This window comes from Suncus etruscus, chromosome 19 (genome assembly GCF_024139225.1).
Source record: "Suncus etruscus isolate mSunEtr1 chromosome 19, mSunEtr1.pri.cur, whole genome shotgun sequence".
Taxonomy (NCBI): Eukaryota; Metazoa; Chordata; class Mammalia; order Eulipotyphla; family Soricidae; genus Suncus; species Suncus etruscus.
Genome location: NC_064866.1, coordinates 6,174,710 through 6,196,734, shown reverse-complemented (window position 1 = coordinate 6,196,734; position 22,025 = coordinate 6,174,710). Strand labels below are relative to the sequence as shown.

The following is a 22,025-nucleotide window of genomic DNA, read 5'->3' as shown; positions in this document are numbered from 1 at the left end:
GTTCGATCCCCTGGCATCCCATATGGTCCCCCTACGCCAGGGGCGATTTCTGAGCACTTAGCCAGGAGTAACCCCTGAGCATCAAACGGGTGTGGCCCGAAAAACCAAAAAAAAAAAAAAAAAAAAAAGAATAAGAGAAAGAGAAAAAGAGAGAAGAGCTAGCTAGAGAGAAAAGAAAAAAGAGAAGGAAAGAGAGCTAGCTAGAGAAAAGAATAAGGAGAGGACGAGAGAGAAGAAAAGAGAAAGAAGAGAGAAGAGCTAGCTAGAGAGAAAAAGAAAAGAGAAAGAGAAGAAAACAGCTAGCTAGAGAGAAAAGGAGAGAAGAAAAGAGACAGAGACAGAGAGACACAGAGAGACAGAAGAAGAGAAGAAAAGAGAGACAGAGACAGAAGAGAGAGAAGAAAAGAGAGATAGCTAGAGAGAGAAAACGCGAGACAGAGAGACACAAAGAGACAGAGAAGAAGAAAGAGAAGAAGAAAAGAGAGAGGAGACCTAGCTAGAGAGAAAAGGAGAGAAGAAAAGAGAGACAGAGATAGAGACACAGAGAGATAGAAGAAGAGAGAGAAGAAAAGAGAGATAGCTAGAGAGAAAACAATGAGAGAAAAGCGAGACAGAGAGACACAAAGAGACAGAGAAGAAAAGAGAGAGAGGAGAGCTAGCTAGAGAGAAAAGGAGAGAAGAAAAGAGAGAGGAGAGCTAGCTAGAGAGAAAAAAGAGAGACAGAGACACAGAGAGACAGGAGAGAAGAAAAGAGAAAGAAGAAAAGAGATAGCTAGAGAGAGAAAACAATAAGGAGAGAAGAAAAGGGAGAAAGAGACAGAGAGACACAAAGAGACAGAGGAGAGAAGAGACAGAAGAAAAGAGATAGCTAGAGAGAAAAGGAGAGAAGGAAAGAGACAGAGACAGAGAGACACAGAGAGACAGGAGAAGAAAAGAGAAAGAAGAAAAGAGATAGCTAGAGAGAGAAAACAATAAGGAGAGAAGAAAAGGGAGACAGAGACAGAGAGACACAAAGAGAAGAGAGAAGAAGAAAAGAGAGATAGCTAGAGAGAAAAGGAGAGAAGAAAAGAGAGACAGAGACAGAGAGACACAGAGAGACAGGAGAGAAGAAGAGAAAGAAGAAAAGAGAGATAGCTAGAGAGAGAAAACAGTAAGGAGAGAAGAAAAGGGAGACAGAGAGACACAAAGAGACAGAGTAGAAGAGATAGAAGAAAAGAGAGAGAGAGACACAAAGAGACAGTAGAAGAGAGAGAAGAAAAGAGAGACACAAAGAGACAGAGTAGAAGAGAGAAGAAAAGAGACAAGATAGAGTAGAAGAGAGAGAAGAGAGACAGAAAGAGACAGAAGAGAGACACAGAGTAGAAGAGAAGAAAAGAGACACAAAGAGACATAGTAGGAGAGAGAGAAGAAAAGAGAGAGACACAAAGAGACAGTAGAAGAGAGAGAAGAAAAGAGATAGCCAGAGAGAAAACAGTAAGGAGAGAAGAAAAGCGAGACAGAGAGACACAAAAGAGACAGAGAAGAGAGAAGAAGAAGAAGAAGAAGAAGAAGAAGAAGAAGAAGAAGAAGAGAGAGAGAGAGAGAGAGAGAGAGAGAGAGAGAGAGAGAGAGAGAGAGAGAGAGCGCTAGGCAGCTGCCTGCAGTTCCCAAGAGAGAGAGAGAGAGGATGGTGCTGCCTCCTGAGGTAAGTCTCCCTTTTGGGGCGCCACCCTGGAGCCCCCTCAAAGCCTAGAGATGAACGAGGACTGGAGTGGGGTGGAACTGGTCCGCCCCCTTCATCGCAGTCATCCCGAGGCGAAAGAACACCCGTGGCCTCCCTCTGAGGGAGCTGCGAGCCCAGAAGGCTGTGGAGCTAAGGGAAGCGCCTGGCGCTGCGAGCGAGCAAATCGCCTCAGAGGGAGCGAGGGAGGGAGGGAGCGCGCGCGCGCGGTGGGCGGGGCTTGGGCGCGCGTGCGGCGTGTGCGCGTGCGCGAGCGCGTGAGGGGCTGCGCGCGCACCTCCCCTCAGCCCCGCCGCCTCCTACTCGAGCCTGTGAGGAGGGGAGACGCTGAGGCGAGGCGGAGGCCGCGCGTGCGAGTGCGAGTGCGAGCGCGCGCGCCCACAGGCCTCGGAGGCGCTGGGGTCGCTCCTGAGGGCGGGGGACGCGGCTGGCGGGGCCGGCGGCCTGAGGAGAAGGGGGAAGGCCACGGAGGCGGCCGAGGAGACTGAGGCGGCCACGGAGGCGGCTTGGGAGGCGACTGAGGAGGCGGAGGCGGTGACTGACTGAGGCGACTCCTGAGGCGGCGGAGGCGGTTGAGGAGGCCCAGGCGACTCCCGGGGCAGCGACTGAGGCCACTGAGGCAGGGACTGAGGCGACTCCCGAGGCAGCTACGGAAGCAGCTTCTGAGGAGACTGAGGCCGCTGAGGCCGTGACTGAGGCGGCCACTGAGGAGCCTGAGGTGGCTGAGGAGGTCGAGGAGACTGAGGCAGTTGAGGCAACTACTGCAGCAGCTGAAGTGGCCACTGAGGCAGCGACTGAGGAGGTTGAGGGGCTGACTGAGGCGACCACTGAGGCCACTGAAGCAAGTCGCTGAGGCCACTGAAGCAAGTCACTGAGGCCACTGAGGCAGCCACTAAGGCAAGCCACTGAAACGAGCCATTGAGGCAACTGAGGCAAGCCACTGAGGTAGCCACTGGAGGCCACTGAGGCAGTGACTGAGGAGGTTGAGGCGTTGACTGAGGGGACCGCTGAGGCCACTGAGGGGGCCACGGAGGCAGCCATTGAGGGAGCCACTGAGGCCACTGAGGCAGTGACTGAGGAGGTTGAGGGGCTGACAGAGGCGACCACAAAGGCCACTGAAGCAGGCCACTGAGGCAGCCACTGAGGCAACTGAGGTGCTTAAGGAGGCCATTGGCAGTGACTGAGGTGGTTGAAGGGGTTGACTGAGGCGACCACTGAAGTAGCCACTGAGGCCACTGAAGCAAGCCACGGAGGCAGCCATTGAAGTAGCCACTGAGGCAACTGAGGTGCTTAAGGAGGCCATTGAGGCAGTGGCTGAGGAGGTTGAGGGGCTGACGGAGGCGACCACGAAGGCCACTGAAGCAGGCCACTGAGGTAGCCACTGAGGCAAGCCACTGAAGCAAGCCATTGAGGCCACTGAGGCAGCGACTGAGGAGGTCGAGGGGCTGTCTGAGGCGACCACTGAGGGGGCCACTGAAGCCAGCCACGGAGGCAGCCATTGAGGGAGCCACTGAGGCAGTGACTGAAGTGGTCGAGGAGGCTGAGGCGGCCACGGAAGCGAGCCACTGAGACTGAGGCAGCTGAGGACGCTGAGGAGGCCACTGAGGCAAAGACTGAGGCAGCTGAGGAGGCGGCTGCCTGAGGAGGCGGCGGCGGAGGCGGAGCCGGGCTGCCTCCCTCCCTCCCTCCCTGCCTCCCTGCCGCCCGCCCTCGGGTCACGCCGCGGCTCCTCAGTGGCCGCCCCGGGAGGAAGTTCCGCCGGCCGCCCAGCCGGGCGCCCAGGCAGCGGCAGCTGCAACAGCCGCCGCCACGTGAGTCCCGCAGCCGCCACAGCCTCAGCCTCAGCCGGCGCCGTCCAGCTGCAGCCGGTCTCGGCTCTGGGTCCGGGTCCGAGTGCGAGTCCGAGGCCTTCCCGCCGGCCCTCGGGGCCTGGGGCCGCCGAGCGTCCTCCGCCCTCCGCAGCCCGGCCCAGGCGCCCGCTCGCTCGCTCGCTCGCTCGCAGGAAGCGCCTTGCTCGACTCCGATGTGAAGAGAGAAGGGGGAGACGAGACACCTGGCTTGGCCTTCGGCGGTGGAGCTCGCGTCTCTCTCTGTCTCTGTCTCTCTCTCACACACTTTCCTAGCCTCTCTCCTGTCTCCTCTCTCTACTCTCCTGTCCCCTCTGCCCTCTCTTCTCTCTCCCCTCTCCCTCTCCTCTCTCTCATCTACCAATCTATCAATCAATCAATCATCTATCAATCTATCATCTATCTATTCTCATCTCTATCTCTATCATCTATCTCTTATCTCTCATCCATCATCTATCTATCTATCTATCTATCTATCTATCTATCTATCTATCTATCTATCTATCTATCTATCTTTCTATCTATCTATCTATCTATCTATCTATCTATCTATCTATCTATCTATCTATCTATCACAGGGGTCTTCAAACTACGGCCCGCGGGCCACATATTGTATTTATTCCCATTTTGTTTCTTCACTTCTAAATAAGATCTATGCAGTGTGCATAGAAATTTGTTCCTAATTTTTGTTTTTACTATAATCTGGCCCTCCAACAGTCTCAAGGACAGTGAACTGGCCCCCTGTTTAAAAAGTTTGAGGACCCCTGATCTATCATCTATATCTACCTACCTACCTATCATCTATCTATCTATCTATCTATCTATCTATCTATCTATCTATCTATCTATCTATCTATCTATTATCTATCTACCTACCTATCTACCTACTATCTATCTATCTATCTGTCTGTCTGTCTGTCTGTCTGTCTGTCTGTCTATCTATCTATCTATCTATCTATCTATCTATCTATCTATCTATCTATCTATCTATCTATCTATCTATCTATCTATCATCTACACCTACCTACCTACCAACCAACCAATCAACCAACCTACCTCCCTCTCTATCTCCTCTCTCCCTCTCCTCCCTCCTCTCCTTTCTCTCTTCTCCCATCTCTTCTCTCTCCTGTCTCTCTTCTCTCTTTCCCCCCTCAGGAATGAAGAAGCACCTCGTCCCCTGCCCTCCAGGTGCTGAGAGGCCAATGGCAACACGACTGTCTTGGAGCCCCCCAAGAGACTGAGCCTTTCTTTTTCGGGGTCGGGGTCCCCAGCCAGCCAGCCAGCCAGACAGGAACTCCTGAATGTAACCGGATCAGCGAGCCCCCATCGCCCCAAAACAGGGGTCTCTGGAGCAACACAGCCCGTCTCCCCTCCTTTGGAAGAGACAGTCACTGGAGTGTCGGAGTTGCTTCCTTGCATCTCTTCTCCTCCCAAGACTTGCCAGGCTGTTGTGCTGCTGCTGGCCCTGTGTTGCGTTGGCCGAAGATGAGAACTCGATAAAACCACCCTCCAGCTGGGGAAAATCGAACACGGAACAATGACCACCCCAGCCCTGCTGCCCCTCTCTGGACGAAGGATCCCGCCTTTGAACTTGGGGCCTCCCCCCTTTCCTCATCACCGGGCCACCTTGAGACTCTCGGAGAAGTTTATCCTCCTGCTCATCCTAAGTGCCTTCATCACCCTGTGTTTTGGGGCATTCTTCTTCCTCCCCGACTCTTCCAAACACAAACGCTTCGATCTGGGCCTGGAAGATGTGTTGATCCCGCACATCGATGCCAGCAAAGGGGGCAAGAGCCCTGGCGCCTTCTGGATCCATGGGCCAGACGAACACAGACACAGGTTGGTCTGTTTCAGCGCTCCTGGTAGGGACAAGTGTCAGTTCTGCCAGGGGTGGCTTATTGCATCAAACCTGAGAAAATGTCCTATTTCTCAGAGTCCTCTACGCTTGTACTCATCGTTCAGACCTGGTTTCATGGACCGATGCTGTGGGAAGATGTCCTGTTGAAATCCAGCTCCTTTGTTGTTGTTGTTGTTGTTAATCTAGGTGCAACCTTTGTGCTGAGTCGTCGTGATCTCTTGAGCTATCCATGGAGGGACGAAAGTCGAAAGTTAGACAGTGTCAGGCTCTGCCTTCATTTACTAGGACTCTGTTGCTCTCTGTCTTTGTGTTGCCACCTGCACTGACAGCTCCGTGTTTTTGTCCCTTCCTTCCCCGGCCCCTGCTTCTCTGCGTGTAGTGGACTTTTCATTTCTTATTAGAGAGATAAATGTGGGTAGCGTAGAGCTGTCAGTTCTTAACGTGCAATATCGGCAGTATTGTGATATTTTGGGTGCTCTTAGGGGATGTGTTTTGTTTGGGTCTGTACAGGGAATCTGTTCCTTCTACTGAATCATAGAAGTCATTTCATTTTGTGAGTCGTGTAGACTTTGTTTTTTTTTTTAAAGGAATTTTCTTCTGTTCAGATCTTTTCTTCTGCTGCTCTGTAAGTGTGAGCCAGGGACTCTGTAATTACCGTGGGGCTTTTGGTCAATGAAAGGGTTTAACGTTCTCGCAGATGACCTATCTGAAATGAGCTCTGGGGAGAGTGGGTCTCAAATTAGGATAAAATGGGTGCTCTAGTTAGAATCGCTTTCAGTGTAAGCAGTTTGTATATTAAGTTGAATTTAGGATCGTAGTTAACTATCTTGTCTGCCCCCGCCCATTTCTGCTTCTAAAAATTATTTTTCAGTTTCAGTGGAACTGATGTTTTAACTTTTATGCTTGAGCTTTTGGGAAAAGCCTAGATTCCCTGGTGAGCTTCAGTTAGAAAAGATTGAGGAAATTCATTGGAGTAATGAAAGCTGTTGTTTCTTAGACTGAAACAGGTTTTCCTCCCTCTTTCCCTCCCTCCCTTCTTACCTCCCTCCCCCCCCCAAGAAAAAAACCCATATAATTTTCTTGATCAATCTGGTAGGTGGTTTATTGGATTGGGGATGCTCAAAACATTTTCCAGATAGATTAATGATGCTCTAGGCCAAAAACCTATCAACCGACTATATCATATACCACACTGGAAGGTCTTACATTTCACTGGAGAGGAAAACTTGAATCCCTGTTTTTGCTTTCTGCTCCTTTTTCTTTGACCCTTATGATAGATATTTCTAAAATTGTTTCACATCCCTCTATAAATTAAGTTGGAATCTTGCCATCATTTCAAACCTCTGTACTCTTGCATTTTTATTCATTTTGCCTTTTGTTCTTTGTGACCGATAAAAAACTGATGTGATCTGTGGAATGTGTGGCTAAAAAATTTAACACTGAAAATAGTTTTCCTGAAAACTATTTCTGCTTTTTAAAAACAAAACGGATAAATATTTGAAAAAAACAAATGGTTTTCAGACTGACTTAGAGTTCTTGACCACCACCTAGTAATATTTTTAAATTTGGTTATGAGAGTCTTCTATCATACACTAAGCAGTGTCCTTTATATGTTTTTGTTCTTTATGTGGATGGTTTAAATGTCAGCATATATATGTAGGTAGCATCATTTTAGCTAGAAAGCATTTATTTGAAAGATTCAGGTTAGTGAACTGAAAATATAAAATATGAATGAAGGTTGTATAAGACATTATAAAATGCCTACTTGCATTGATTGCTAAGGCAACACTTTTAAATCATACAGCCATCGATAACTTATGGTGTGTTATTGTTATCCAAGTTGGTTCTGAGTGTGAAGTGATGGACTGTTATTGAATTTTAATAGCACGGGGTGATGAAGTGAGCCATATCTTGGGTTTTGAATAGTAATAGTTTGGCTAGAGTGATATATGTTGAGAATTTATTTGAATCTATTTGGTGCCTTGGCTTTTGAAAATAATTCACATTGTGAGAGTTTAGGTAATGAAGGATCTCTGCTATATCGTCTCTATGCTTGTTTTCTCTGTGCCTGTTAACTTTCCCATTTTTAAGCATGTTATCTGTTATATTTGGGGGTGGGTTTACACCCTGCAGTGCTCTGGGAGGATTACTCCTGACTCTTCACTCAGAAGTTGCACCTGGCAGGCTCGGGGGACTATATGGGATGCCAGGGTTCAAACTGGGATCTGTCCTGTGTTGACCACGTGCAAGGCAAAGGCCTTAACCTGTTGCCGCTTATATCTGAAAGGCGCTCTCATCCATAGTGTCAAGGAGTCTCATAATAAAGTAGCATTTCAAATTAGAAACCTGCCAAGTTAAAATGTGAACAAAACATCAAACTAAAGGATAAACATAAATTTATTTAAAACTAGCAGCATTAACATAGTTGGTTCTAAGACCTAAGGTGTATGAGTCAAAAAGTTTTAACTTGGAAAATGCAAATTGATCATTTATCTTAATTTTTTTTTTTTACCACACCCAACAATGCTCAGGGTTACTCCTGGCTCTTTTCTCAGGTATTATCCCTGGTGGGCTGCGGGCTGCGGAGTAAGAGGGGGAGGTATCATATAGTATGCTGAGGACTGAATTTGGGTTGGCTGCACACAAGGCAAACGCTCTACCATTTCTTCTAGCTCTCAGGCTCTATCTTAATTTCCTTTCTATAGCCAAGGGTGCAGGACCAGGAGAAATCAAGGCCATCATTTCTTTTTCACAGTAGTCAAAAGATACCTGTTGAGTTTGCTTTTATTAATTACTTAGTAGTGAATTAGTATCATAGCCAGGTACTTTATTCTGTAGTCAAGCTGCCTGGATTCATGTATGTGATCTTGAGCAAAATTTAGCACAATGCCTAATCAGTATTAACAAAGACATTTATTTCTGAGATTATTATATTATTAGGTCATGCAAAGTGCTTGCTTTAGTTCATAGCATTTAGCCAATGCTCATTTTAATTGTCTTGCTGTTTTTGTAACTGTCAAAATTACAGTTTTAAATATGTTAATTCAGCCTTTAAATACTATATGTTTCTTAAAAACTTGGGTGCAGATTAATATTTTCAGAATCCTTTAAAATCTTAATGTCCAAAGGATCATTTAATTAATTGGTTTTTAGTTTGGGGGCCACATATCGCTTTGTGCTCAAAGTTTATTCCTGGTTCTACTCAGGGATCAATCACTATACGAGGTGCCAGGAGTGAGCTTGGCTTGACTAAGATCAAGGCAAGGCAAGGCAAGGCAAGCACTTTGTCCACATGCATTACTATCTCCCTGGCCCCTAAAAAAAGGAATATTATTTAAATAAACTAATTGGCAACATGTGTATTGCGAGTATGCAGTACACCTGCTTTATGGAGCTTCCCATTTAGGGGAAGTGATGAGCATCAAATAAATGATTTTTTTTTTTTTTTTTGAGGCGAGATGTTATGAAGTTGTACCATTTTATGAGACAGAGACTGGCAATGGGGTTTGGTCATAGTAGTAGCTGAAGACACATGGATAAGAGCTCTCAGGTGAAAAAGCTTGGCCTCTGAGAAATGTTTAGTGTGGCTGGTATAGAGCTTAGTGGTGTGGGTTAGAGAAAAAGAGTAGATGGAAGTCATACTTAGCTTACTGTTGTTGGGAAAGTTTGAACTAATTGCTAATATTCACGTATTCTTGACTTAACATCAACATCCAGATTTCTGATTGTGTTAAAAAATTTTGAGCTTTGGCAATGTCCATTTTCAGCTGTTAATGCTCATCTGAATCTGGGCAGCAGCTTCTTCCTCTATATCATTATTTCTGGGCTCTTTTCAGACTGCAGCTCCTTTTGGATCTTGTTTTCTTCCAATGCTACATTCCTCTCTTTAGCGCCCCCCCCCCTCATTCTACTGGTTGGCCTTCAACTGCTGATCCCATTTAATCAATTTTCACTGTGGCTCCCCAATCCTATCATTTTGTTCCCTAACCTCCTGCTGCTGTTGTCCCCTGCTTTTTCTATTTTTACTCGTCCTCAAGGACACTTTACTATCCTTAGAACCCTCCTAGTACTCCCAGATTCCCCTCATTGAGAAATGCTGCTCTAGAGGGGCCGGTGGTCCTCATTTTATGCTAACACTTAATGAAGTTGCCAAGTAGTATACCAACAACCCATACATATTTAACCTCTTTGTTTCTGAGTTTGGTATCCCTAGGTAGGGTCCTATTGAGTTTGTACTAAAGTGTTTTGCTCTTTGTCCAATGGGATGCCATTGAAGGATTTTCAAAGCTCTGTGTTGATCTATTTAGCATTGTTTTCATATTTTTTAATTGTGATAGCATCTGCATATCTTTCAACTATCTTAGATTTTTATGTAATTGTCAAATTTTGAATACAGCTGGAAATATTGACCAGATACTGTGATTATTTGTGTCTTGAACTTTACCTAATTAGAATGCAGCTTTTCATTCTGTTTCTCATGTATTTACCCTTTACAGTCTCCAGGACAAAATCTACGTAGTTAAAATAAAACCATAAGAATTGGGGCAAGGCAAGTTGGACAGGCTCTGACTGCATGGAGGTTTTCTCATTGGAACAGAAAAGTTGGGTCTCTAAGATAATTTAGGGTTTAGGTAGGTAGGTAGTATTTTGGGTGTTTGTAGTCTGTAGCTCTAGATTATATCATCTAGGTGTGACTATAAATTAGTAAAGAATTTTGCCAGATTTTAATATTAGTGTCATAATGGTTCTCTCATTTTGTAATCTCAAGTTGTTATTTTCTGCATCTTTTAGAAGAATTAGTACTGATTTAAAGATGCTTTCTTTAAGGACTGCTCACCATATGACATTTTCTATATTCACATTCTAATATTTATTCCAAGAAAAATGACAGAAATGCTTTCTTTTTTAAAAGTTGTTCAGAATTAAGAAATACTGAATATATTTTGATTTTTCCCTTATAAATACATGTGTATTAGTGTGTATTAGTGTCTTAAAATGCAGAGTGCCGGGATATAAATTCTGATTTACATGTTGTTCTGCTAGTGTTGTGAATTTCAAGAGATGAGGTACTGTATAGATTCCCAGAAGTCTGTTAATAGATGTACACTGCTTATGATGACTTTAAAATATTTCAAATGTAAAAGATTCAGTCAAGTATTATTTGCTTATTTGTTTAAAAAGCTTTTGTTGCCTTTATGAATTTTTTTTTGGGGGGGGAGAGTTTTAAAGGAAGTGTTTTAGGATTACAAAAGACATAGTTATTAACTTTTTTTTTTTTTACATATATTTGTAGTTGCCTAATAGCCTAAAACATTTTATAAATGAAGCTGGTACTGCCAGATCCCCAGATGTAGAAGTCACCGGTGAGGTCAGTGTCGCTGATGAGGTCAGAGTTGCTGGCTGTAGAAATCAATGGTGAGGTCTGGTCTCAGGTGAGTCTGGTCTCACTTACAAGGAGGCATCCACCAGCTATTTCCGGAGAGTGACTCAGTTTATTGTAGGTGTGAAAGGGATCTTTATATTCGATTAGGGAGAGTAAGGTGTGGTCTACTCTGTCATCCATTTGGGTCGGATGTGAGAGGGAATTACAACAGGGTGTGCTTCTGTGTTTAGGGAAGGCAGGGCAAGGGTAAGGTTAAGGTCTGCAGAATGTGTGCTCTGAATGTTAAAACAGGGTCTGTGCTTAAAGGTGGTTAGCTTGTCTATTCCAAGTTTGTATTTTTTTTTTTTTTTTTTTTTTGGTTTTTGGGTCACACCCGGCAGTGCTCAGGGGTTATTCCTGGCTCCAGGCTCAGAAATTGCTCCTGGCAGACACTGGGGACCATATGGGACGCCGGGATTTGAACCGATGACCTCCTGCATGAAAGGCAAACGCCTTACCTCCATGCTATCTCTCCGGTCCCCCAAGTTTGTATTTTTTTTATTACTTTTATTTGTCAGTCTGTTCATGCATTTGCCAGTTACTTTGAGTGATTTGTATTTAGTCTTATATCCTATTGTCTGATTTGTAGTGAGATGTACCTGTTAGTAGCTGAGATGCCCCATATTCACACATAGATTTACTTCCTTACTTTTTCCTGCCCTTTTCCTATGTATTTTTACCTAGCCCATGTTTTGTCTGTGATTACATGTTTGTAATCATACACTTACAATATCTACTTTTTCTCAAAAGTACTTGAATTCTTTGAGGACAGATGATGCTTTTCTCTTCAATGTTTGCACTGGATTTCTTTTTCAAAATGGAGAAAAATAATTTTTTTATAGAGGCCACACCTGGCAAGGATCATGCACTGCTGATTTCAGAAATTGATATCAGGTTTTCATATATGCTATCCCTGTGTCTACCACTTGCTACATCCCTGACCCCTAGGTTTTGTTTGTTTGTTTGTTTGTTTGGTGTTTTGTTTTGGTTTGCTTTTGTTTTGTAGCCAAGCCTGACCTTGCTCAGGGCTAATTCCTGGTTTTGTTTTCACAGATCGCTACTGGTAGAACTAATGAGACCTTATATATTGCAGGGTATTGAATTCAGGTCTGTAGCGTATATGGCAAGAGACCCACCCATTACACTTTGCTCAGGCCCTCTGCTGCCCCATGGTTCTCAAAGTATGTACCTGTTGGAAAAGTGATGTTCTTGGCTGAAGAAATGGCTCAGTGGTAGAACACTTCCCTTGCACTTAGCTCCACTTCTCGCTCTCCAGCCTTGGATGATTATTTCAAATGAGACAAATGTCACAGAGTATGTATGGATGGTACTATAAAATTAAAGTTCCTTGTTGCTTGTCCAGGAATTTTGTCTGTTCAGTATATGGTCTCACAAAGTATTTTGCTGCAAAGAGTTTTCTACTGGTGAAATTTGTTATAACAAGTGAAATTCTTGGTTGAGCTATGAATGTTAGGCTCTTTATGGTACTGTATGGAAGTGTGGACTTTTGGTCACCATTATCTCTTTCCCAGAATGGGAATGAGGTGGTGAGGTGGCTATCAAGAGGAAGAAGGTTCTTTCACATCTTGTCCAACTAAGAGAAGAAGTAAAATAGTTTCTGTGAGAATGAAATCCTGCACCTGTAGGACCTTTGTTGGATGAGGAATGGATGACTAAGCTTGCATATATGGGGAGGTACATTTATCTTGCTCAAAACACCATTTTTCTTCAGAAGTTTTGCATATATGCTTTTACTGAGAAATAAGATGGAAGCATTAAAAATAGTTGATGTTTTGGAATGGTTGTATTAGAAATGTTTCCAATTTTGCAATTTTTTGATTGCTGTTGACATCAGACATGGAAAGTTACTCAAAATAATAGGTCAACATTTAAGGCTGTTAGCTGAAAACTTTAATCATCATTAACCTGAAAATGAGAATCCTGTGACTTTTGGATTAATAAATTAATAAATCCTTGGAGGATGACAACTCATGGACAGTTGTTTCTCATGAAAAAAAAAAATCTTACAGTGTTGTCTTCTGACGTCAGTTTGGTATCCTAACAAAATTCAACCTTTGCGTCAATTTTTAATATCACTGGAAAGAGAATATCCATCCCCAAATACTAAGCCATTAAGTTGTTGGTCATATTTTGACTGCCTTTTTATTTGAGAAGACTTTTCCAGCCCTTGGAGATTAAAAACCCAAATGGTTGTCAAAATAGTTTTTCATGTGTCTGAAACAGTGCTTCAGCCCTGGCTAGCTAATGTCCTAGCAAACGAGCAGCCACAGAATTTGCATCAATTTATTTGAATTATTTATGGCTTTCTCAAAAGCTCTTCAAGACATACCGTAAGCATTTTCACGTATTGCTTGTTTTGTTACTGTTTGAAATGTATCTTGTATTTTCATTTCATAATATTAACTTTAAAAGTTATTACTTTTATTGCAATGTTTTGCTTTTTGTCTTGCCATTTGTGAGATAGTGCTGGCTTTATTGCTCTTGTAAAAAGGTTGAAAATCACTAATCATAACTCTAGTAGAAAATTATTACATAAATATTTTTTATTTTGCATGCTATCATAATTTTTTCTTTAGGAACAAAGGAAGAAGATAATATGTGCCGATTGTTTTGATATATAGAATATTATTTCATATGCACATAAAATCTATACTCTTAGGAATTGCTAATTTGGGGCCGGGCGGTGGCGCTGGAGGTAAGGTGCCTGCCTTGCCTGCGCTAGCCTAGGATGGACCGCGGTTCGATCCCCCGGTGTCCCATATGGTCCCCCAAGAAGCCAGGAGCAACTTCTGAGCACATAGCCAGGAGTAACCCCTGAGCGTCACAGGGTGTGGCCCAAAAACCAAAAAAAAAAAAAAAAAAAGGAATTGCTAATTTCATTTCTATAATTATATCATATAAAAGTTAATTGTATCCAAAGTTGATATGACAGAAAACAAACTATTTGAAATCATCAGTACATAGTAAGATGATCAGCAGATAAATGTCAGATTTGAAAATTGAAAACAATTTGTGTTAAATACATATTCATGGATTGGAAATTATTTTTGCTTTTATTTTCCATAATTGTGCATATTGTCCAAGAAACTTACTTTGATTGTCATTGAATTGCATGTAGTTTAGAAGGGAAAGCATCATTAATATATATTTAGAAATACTTTGGGTTTAATGTTAAAATATCGGAGCGTTAGTTTCAGCTTACGTATATTTAGATACATTATTTATCATCTTTGTGACTTATTTTTGAAATGATGGAATAGAGAAAATCTTTAAAATTTTTCAGTTAATGTATATGAAATACAACTGATTTTATGAAAGAACTAAAGAGTATGCAGTGATTTTGTATTTCCTAATTTAAAAATTAGCACTGTTGATTTATATATATAAATTAAGATTTAAAATATTCTTTATAAGTAACCATCACTATGCAATGTGTGATTCTTTGTGTAACTTTGATACCAATTTAATAAGTGACAGAAAATGCTGGCTTATACATTCTTTTGAAAATACAATTTAGTGAACATTTCACTTGTCCTCCATATGAGATGCCAGGGATTGAACCCGCGTTGGCAATGTGCAAGGCAAATGCCTACTTGCCCTAGCTCCTGATTTTTTGTTTTTAATATTAAGAACTATCATTGAATGTTCTGTTCTCTTTTATTCTCCATATATTTACAGAAACTTGAAAATTATAGAGAGTTACTTTGGGGGTGTTGACTACACTTGGCTATTTGCTTAGGGGTCACTCCTGACAGTAATTGGGGATCCATATGTGGTGCCTGGTTAGGCGTACTTGCTGTACTATCTCTCTGGACTCAGAAATACATATACACACACATACCGTATTTTCCGGCATATAAGACGACCCCCTAATTTTGCAGTTAAAACATAGGTTTAGGCCTATATTCGCTGTATCAGACAGAACGTTCCTGTGCTGCATGCAACTGTATGTACCACAGTGAGCCAATCACAGCAAGCAAAGGTTCAAAGTTATACTGTCATAGACTTCCTCTCTGACTCTGGCCCATCTGAGCAGGCTTTTGACAGTGTAGATTCGGGTCCAGAACATTGTCTAGTTTGCATGCATCAAAAGCCTGCTTGGATTGGCTGAGTTGAGAGGCGTCCGAGCAGCCTGGCAGTGATTGGTGCACGATTGAGTTGGAAAATTCCTTTTGTGGCAATATTCAGACAATTTTCCTTTAGCGGCATATTGAAACATTTTTCGGCATATACTCGGTGTATAAGATGACCCCGATTTTCGGTTGAATTTTTTTTGTTTCAAAAGTTGTCTTATACTCTGGAAAGTACAGTATATATATTACATATATATAAATATATGAAATATATATATATATGAAAATATAAAGAACAATTGTTTTTTCTTATTTTTGGACATTACATATTTATGAACCAAGTTGTATTATTTATGCAGAGCTCTTGGCTTCTCAGTAATATTGATGCTACAGTTGAAAAATATTAGTCACTTTTATTCAGCAATTTCATTGAAATTTGTACGCCAAGCATTATGATAGGTATGAGGGATTACTTGAGACTATTATAGATATTAATTTTGACTCAGCACTTTTCTTTAAAGAATTTAAATCTTAGATTCAAATATAAGCATGTTTTTGTAATTAGAATCAAACTCACATCTCGTGCAGAATGAGTTCTAACAGTGAATCACATTGTCAGCCCTTAATATCATTTATTTTTTGTTTTGTTTTTGTTTTTGTGCCATACCCAGTGATACTCAGGGCTTACTTTTTGCTCTGTGCTCAGGTCTGATTCTTGGCGGTTTCAGAGGACCATCTGGGGTACTGGCAATTGAACCCAGGCCAGCTGCTACAAGAAAAGCACCCTATCTGTTGTACTCTCTCTGGCCCCTCAACATCATTCTTAAAGCAGATCAAAGTCGAATTTTAGAGTTCTTACAGCAACTGTCTGGTACATGCATTTTAAATTCAGTATTTTAAAATTTATTTTTAAAGGTCATGCTTTATCCTTCTTTGGCTTTGTTTTTTTTCTAACATGAACAGGCATTTGCATATATTTATGTGCTGATGGCAAATGGATTGGGTTATCTGGTTACCTAATGTGCACTGTTCTGAAGCATTTTTCAGTCAAGAATCAGGTCCTAATGTCTGCAAACACATTCTAGATACGGTGCTAGATTGAGATCTGGTGCATTGCTTCTATTTATGCATTTATGTACCAATTATATGTAACAACATACTTAAGTTGTCAAGTTGTATGTTCATGCTTAAGGTGGCATTTTGTGGAAGAGTTTTTTTTTTTAAACCTTCCCAGGCAGTGCTTGGGAGGGACCCAGGGGCTATTCCTCGTGATAATTGGCCTGATTGTGGATGGCGCTGGACTCAGTTGCAGAGCTGCAGGCCCGGTGGTACTTGGGCCACTCAACACCCAGTGGTACTTTTGTGTATGTGTGGGTGAGTCTGTCATGTGGTGTTATGGTTTGATCTAGTATCTTTCACACAGTGAAGGTAGATGCTTTACCTATGAACTATCTGCTCAGCCCTGATAGAACATTTTAGTTGTTGGAATGTTGTCTATTATGGATGTAATTTTAAATGTGAATTGTTCTATTAATTTGTGATGCCATTAATAAAAATTGATGTTTACATGACCTAGAGTAAATAAATCCTCTGTTTAGAATAATTGATAATTCCTAGTGTGCAGTGAATATTGAACAGCTGGCTTCTCTTTTGCTTACACTGTTGGTTTAAATGTAAATTAAGGGTATTTTTTTTTGGATAACAATTTAGTATGATCAACTAATTTAAAATGCATGACCTTTGAGTCAGCAATTCTTGAGTCCCATAGGGACTTATCCTTAGGAAGTCTGCTCTTCAGTACACAAATTTCAAGCTTGTTCCTTGAAGCTATAACAGGACAGTCTTGTAAATGATCCAAATATCTGTTAACGGGATTAGTTAAATAAATGCTAATATGTCCCACTATATACAGTTCTCCTTTTTTAAAGCCCTTTGATTCATCCTGATGATTTCCTAAAATAGCATGCTGTTTAGTTTCAAAGTTTTATGTTTTTGGTATAAGTGTTCTGTGCTTTTCTTTAAAAAGGTTATAGGGCTTTCCCCCTATCTCTCCCTACACTAATGGGAATGCGCTCTAGAAGGAGGGCAGGCTGTTCTAGCACTGGTTTAAATTGGGACAGTCAGTGGAAATTTTTTCTCTTTGTTTTCATATTGATATTATTGTGTGCATATATTCTATATATCCATAATATCCATCTTGTATTGGGACCTTGATACTGCCCTACAAAGCTCATTCCTAATATTTTACTGCCTCAGTCCCAGCCCTTACTTCCCCCCATCCTCCCATGTAGGTGCAGCTAATGACATGAAGCTCACCACATAGAGTGATAAGTGCAGTTAGTCATAACAATGTGAATGAATGAGGGAAAAAGAAAGCCTGTCTCGAGTACAGGTGTGGGTGGGATGGGGAGTAGGTAGATCTGGGAAATTGGTGGTGGGAATCCTGCACTGGTGAAGGGGGGTGTTCTTTACATGACTGTAATCATACAACTGCAATTATATTTGTAATCATTGTGTTTAAATAAAGATAATTAAAAAAAAAGGTTATAGGTAGGGGTCAGAGAGTGCAGTGAAATGCCTTCATGTGCTTCGTGTGGGATGCTGCATTTGGTCTGCCTCCTCACGGTCCCTGGGCACCACTAGAAGAAACTCCTGAGGAAAGAGCACTATGAGCAATTCCCAAACCCCGCCAGATGTGTCTCCCCAAGATACAGGCATGCATTAAAGACGAACATGATAGACTTAATGGCTATTAGTGCCATTAATAACTATTTCAAAACACTTATTTTTCTTTTTTTGTTTTTCGGGCCACACCCACTCGATGCTCAGGGGTTACTCCTGGCCAGAAATTGCCATGGCAAATACGGGATGCCGGGGGATCGAACCGCAGTCCTTCCTTGGCTAGCGCTTGCAAGGCAGACACCTTGCCTCTAGCGCCACTCGCCGGCCCCTCAAAACACTTTTTAATTTGATCAGATTACCTTTCACTTTGTAAGCCTCATAACTGAACTTGACGTTCAGTATGTGGTTTTATAATTTTACATTATAGATAGGTTTGATATGTAAATATCAATGTACAGATGCATATATTGTTTTGCACACTTGAGCATATATCTTGCTCTTTGTTCAGTTATTTTATCCACATTCACTTTAATTTTATGATTAAATTTAAATTCACTTCATATTGATAAATATTTAGGTTATTTTAGTTTTACTGCAAAATATTCTTGTACATGTGTTCTGGTACTCATAGATTTTTTTTTCCTCCAGTGTTAAAAAGAACAGACATAATGATTTGTAAAGTATGTGCATTAGTGACTAAATTTTGTTTCTAATCTGTTTTTAAAAAAATTTTTTTTATTTAAACAACTTTATTACATACATGATTGTGTTTGGGTTTCAGTCAGGTAAAGAACACCATCCATCACCAGTGCAACATTCCCATCACCAGTGTCCCAAATCTCCCTCCTCCCCACCCAACCCCCGCCAGTACTCTAGACAGGCTTTCTATTTCCCTCATACATTCTCATTATTAGGACAGTTCAAAATGTAGTTATTTCTCTAACTAAACTCATCACTCTTTGTGGTGAGCTTCCTGAGGTGAGCTGTAACTTCCAGCTCTTTTCCTTTCGTGTCTGAAAGTTGTTATTGCAAGAATGTCTTTCATTTTTCTTAAAACCCATAGATGAGTGAGACCGTTCTGCGTCTTTCTCTCTCTCTCAGACTTATTTCACTCAGCATGATAGATTCCATGTACATCCATGTATAGGAAAATTTCATGACTTCATCTCTCCTGACAGCTGCATAATATTGCATTGTGTATATGTACCACAGTTTCTTTAGCCATTCATCTGTTGAAGGGTATCTTGGCTGTTTCCAGAGTCTTGCTATGGTAAATAGTGCTGCAATGAATATAGGTGTAAGGAAGGGATTTTTGTATTGTATTTTTGTGTTCCTAGGGTATATTCCTAGGAGTGGTATAGCTGGGTTGTATGGGAGCTCGATTTCCAGTTTTCGGAGGAATCTCCATATTGCTTTCCATAAAGGTTGAACTAGACGGTATTCCCACCAGCAGGGGATAAGAGTTCCTTTCTCGGGGCCGGGCGGTGGCGCTAAAGGTAAGGTGCCTGCCTTGCCTGCGCTAACCTTGGACGGACCGCGGTTCGATCCCCCGGTGTCCCATATGGTCCCCTAAGCCAGGAGCAACTTCTGAGCACATAGCCAGGAGTAACCCCTGAGTGTCAAACGGGTGTGGCCCAAAAACCAAAAAAAAAAAAAAAAAAAGGAAAAAAAAGAGTTCCTTTCTCTCCATATCCCTGCCAACACTGCTTGTTCTCATTCTTTGTGATGTGTGCCAATCTCTGGGGTGTGAGGTGGTACCTCATAGTTGTTTTGATTTGCATCTCCCTGATGATTAGTGATGTGGCGCATTATTTTCATGTGCCTTTTGGCCATTTGTATTTCTTTTTTGTCAAAGTGTCTGTCCATTTCTTCTCCCCATTTTTTGATGGGATTAGATGTTTTTATCTTGTAAAGTTCTGTCAGTGCCTTGTATATTTTGGAGATTAGCCCCTTATCTGATGGGTAATGGGTGAATAGTTTCTCCCACTCAGTGGGGGGCTCTTGTATCCTGGGCCATATTTCTTTTGAGGTGCAGAAGCTTCTCAGTTTAATATATTCCCATCTGTTAATCTCGGCTTTCACTTGCTTGGAGAGTGCAGTTTCCTCCTTGAAGATGCCTTTAGTCTCAATGTCCTGGAGTGTTTTACCTACGTGTTGTTCTATATATCTTATGGTTTCTGGTCTGATATCGAGGTCTTTCATCCATTTGGATTTAACCTTCGTACATGATGTTAGCTGGGGGTATAAGTTCAATTTTCTGCAAGTGGCTAGCCAGTTGTGCCAACACCACTTGTTGAAGAGGCTTTCTTTGCTCCATTTAGGATTTCTTGCTCCTTTATCAAAAATTAGGTGATTGTATGTCTGGGGAACACTCTCTGAGTATTCAAGCCTATTCCACTGATCTGAGGGCCTGTCTTTATTCCAATACCATGCTGTTTTGATAACTATTGCTTTGTAGTACAGTTTAAAGTTGGGGAAAGTAATTCCTCCCATATTTTTTTTTCCCAGTGATTGCTTTAGCTATTCCAGGTTGTTTATTGTTCCAAATGAATTTCAAAAGTGCCTGATCCACTTTGAAGAATGCCATGGTATCTTTAGAGGGATCGCATTAAATCTGTACAATGCTTTGGGGAGTATTGCCAGTTTAATGATGTTGATCCTGCCAATCCATGAGCAGGGTATGTGTTTCCATTTCTGCGTGTCCTCTCTTACTTCTTGGAGCAGAGTTTTATAGTTTTCTTTGTATAGGTCCTTCACATTTTTAGTCAAGTTGATTCCAAGATATTTGAGTTTGTCTGGCACTATTGTGAATGGGGTTGTTTTCTTAATGTCCATTTCTTCCTTATTACTATTGGTGTATAGAAAGGCCATTGATTTTTGTGTGTTAATTTTGTAACCTGCCACCTTGCTATATGAATCTATTGTTTCTAGAAGCTTTTTGGTAGAGTCTTTAGGGTTTTCTAGGTAGAGTATCATGTCATCTGCAAACAGTGAGAGCTTGACTTCTTGCTTTCCTATCTGGATTCCCTTGATATCTTTTTCTTGCCTAATTGCTATAGCGAGTACTTCCAGTGCTGTGTTGAATAGGAGTGGTGAGAGAGGACAGCCTTGTCTTGTGCCAGAATTTAGAGGAAAGGCTTTCAGTTTTTCTCCATTGAGGACAATATATGCCTCTGGCTTGTGGTAAATGGCCTTAACTATATTGAGAAAGGTTCCTTCCATTCCCATTTTGCTGAGAGTTTTGATCAAGAATGGGTGTTGGATCTTATCAAATGCTTTCTCTTTATCTATTGATATGATCATGTGATTTTTATTTTTCTTGTTGTTGATGTTGTGTATTATGTTGATAGATTTACGGATGTTAAACCATCCTTGCATTCCTGGGATGAAACCTACAACATCCCTCCAATCCACAAAAATAAAACCAACAACAAAACCAAAAAAAAAAAAAAAAAAACCCCAAAACCTCTTTAAAAACATAAATCCCGGTCAGAGTGGTGGCACAAGTAGTAAGGCGTTTGCCTTGCCTGTGCATCCCAAGCCAGGAGTGATTTTTGAGCACATAGCCAGGAGAAACCCGAGTGTCATCAGTGTGGCCTCAAAACCAAAAGAAAAAAACAAAAAACAAAAAAACAAAGAAACCCAGAAAACCAAACAAACCATAAAACTCAAATCAAACAATTTAGTATCATTTATTATTACAGTATTGGGCAACACTATCTCTATCTTGTTTTAAAACTTTCACACTCCACAAGGAGATTCCATGCCTATTCCAGTTATATCTTATTTTCTCCTCTTGGAAACCACGGATCTGTTGTCTCTAAGAATTTACATATGCCGATAAACATTATTACCAATTTACAAGCTTTCCCATAAAGCCATCGTGCTATATAAGAACTTCATTGTCTTATTTCGCTTAGCACAATGTTTTGGATCCTCATTTACAACCATGTTGTTCCGTGCCAATATTTCATTTCTTTTTAAAGCTTAGTAATATTTCTTTGTTGTTTGTATATATAAACAGTGTCTTTTAAATTTACGCATTCATCTGTTGATGGGCATTTCTGTTGTTTTCACTTTTTATGGTTATGAACAGCACAATTCTGAACACGTTTGTGCTTGTATTTAAGTATACTCATTTTAAATTCTTTTGGTTTTGCACTTAGGAGTGAAAATGGTAGTTCTGTGTTTGATATTTTGAGGCACTACCAAATCGTTTTTTATGGCAGTTGACCATGTTAGTACCAACTTTCTAATTTCTCCACTTAAAAAAAATGTATTTATCATAGTGGTTGGGAAGTGGTATCTTTTTTTGTTTGTTTGTTTTGGGGCTACATCCATTAGTTCCCAGAACTTACTCCTGACACTAAGCTAGGCTTGGTAACATATATATGGGTACCAGATATTAAAGCCAGGTTCATTGGCACGGCAAGTGCCTTATTTGCTTTATTATTGTTCTGGC

The 22,025-nt window shown here is 41.5% G+C and overlaps 1 protein-coding gene across 1 annotated transcript in view; it reads left to right on the top strand.

Annotated features, from left to right (window-relative positions):
• Positions 1–5,104: 5,104 nt before the first annotated feature.
• Positions 5,105–22,025, top strand: part of MAN1A2 (mannosidase alpha class 1A member 2) — a 142,481-nt gene continuing 125,560 nt past the window's right edge. The window contains exon 1 of the mRNA XM_049765913.1: positions 5,105–5,406. Within this exon, the coding sequence (XP_049621870.1) occupies positions 5,105–5,406 (302 nt within the window). The remainder of the gene's footprint in view (positions 5,407–22,025) is intronic.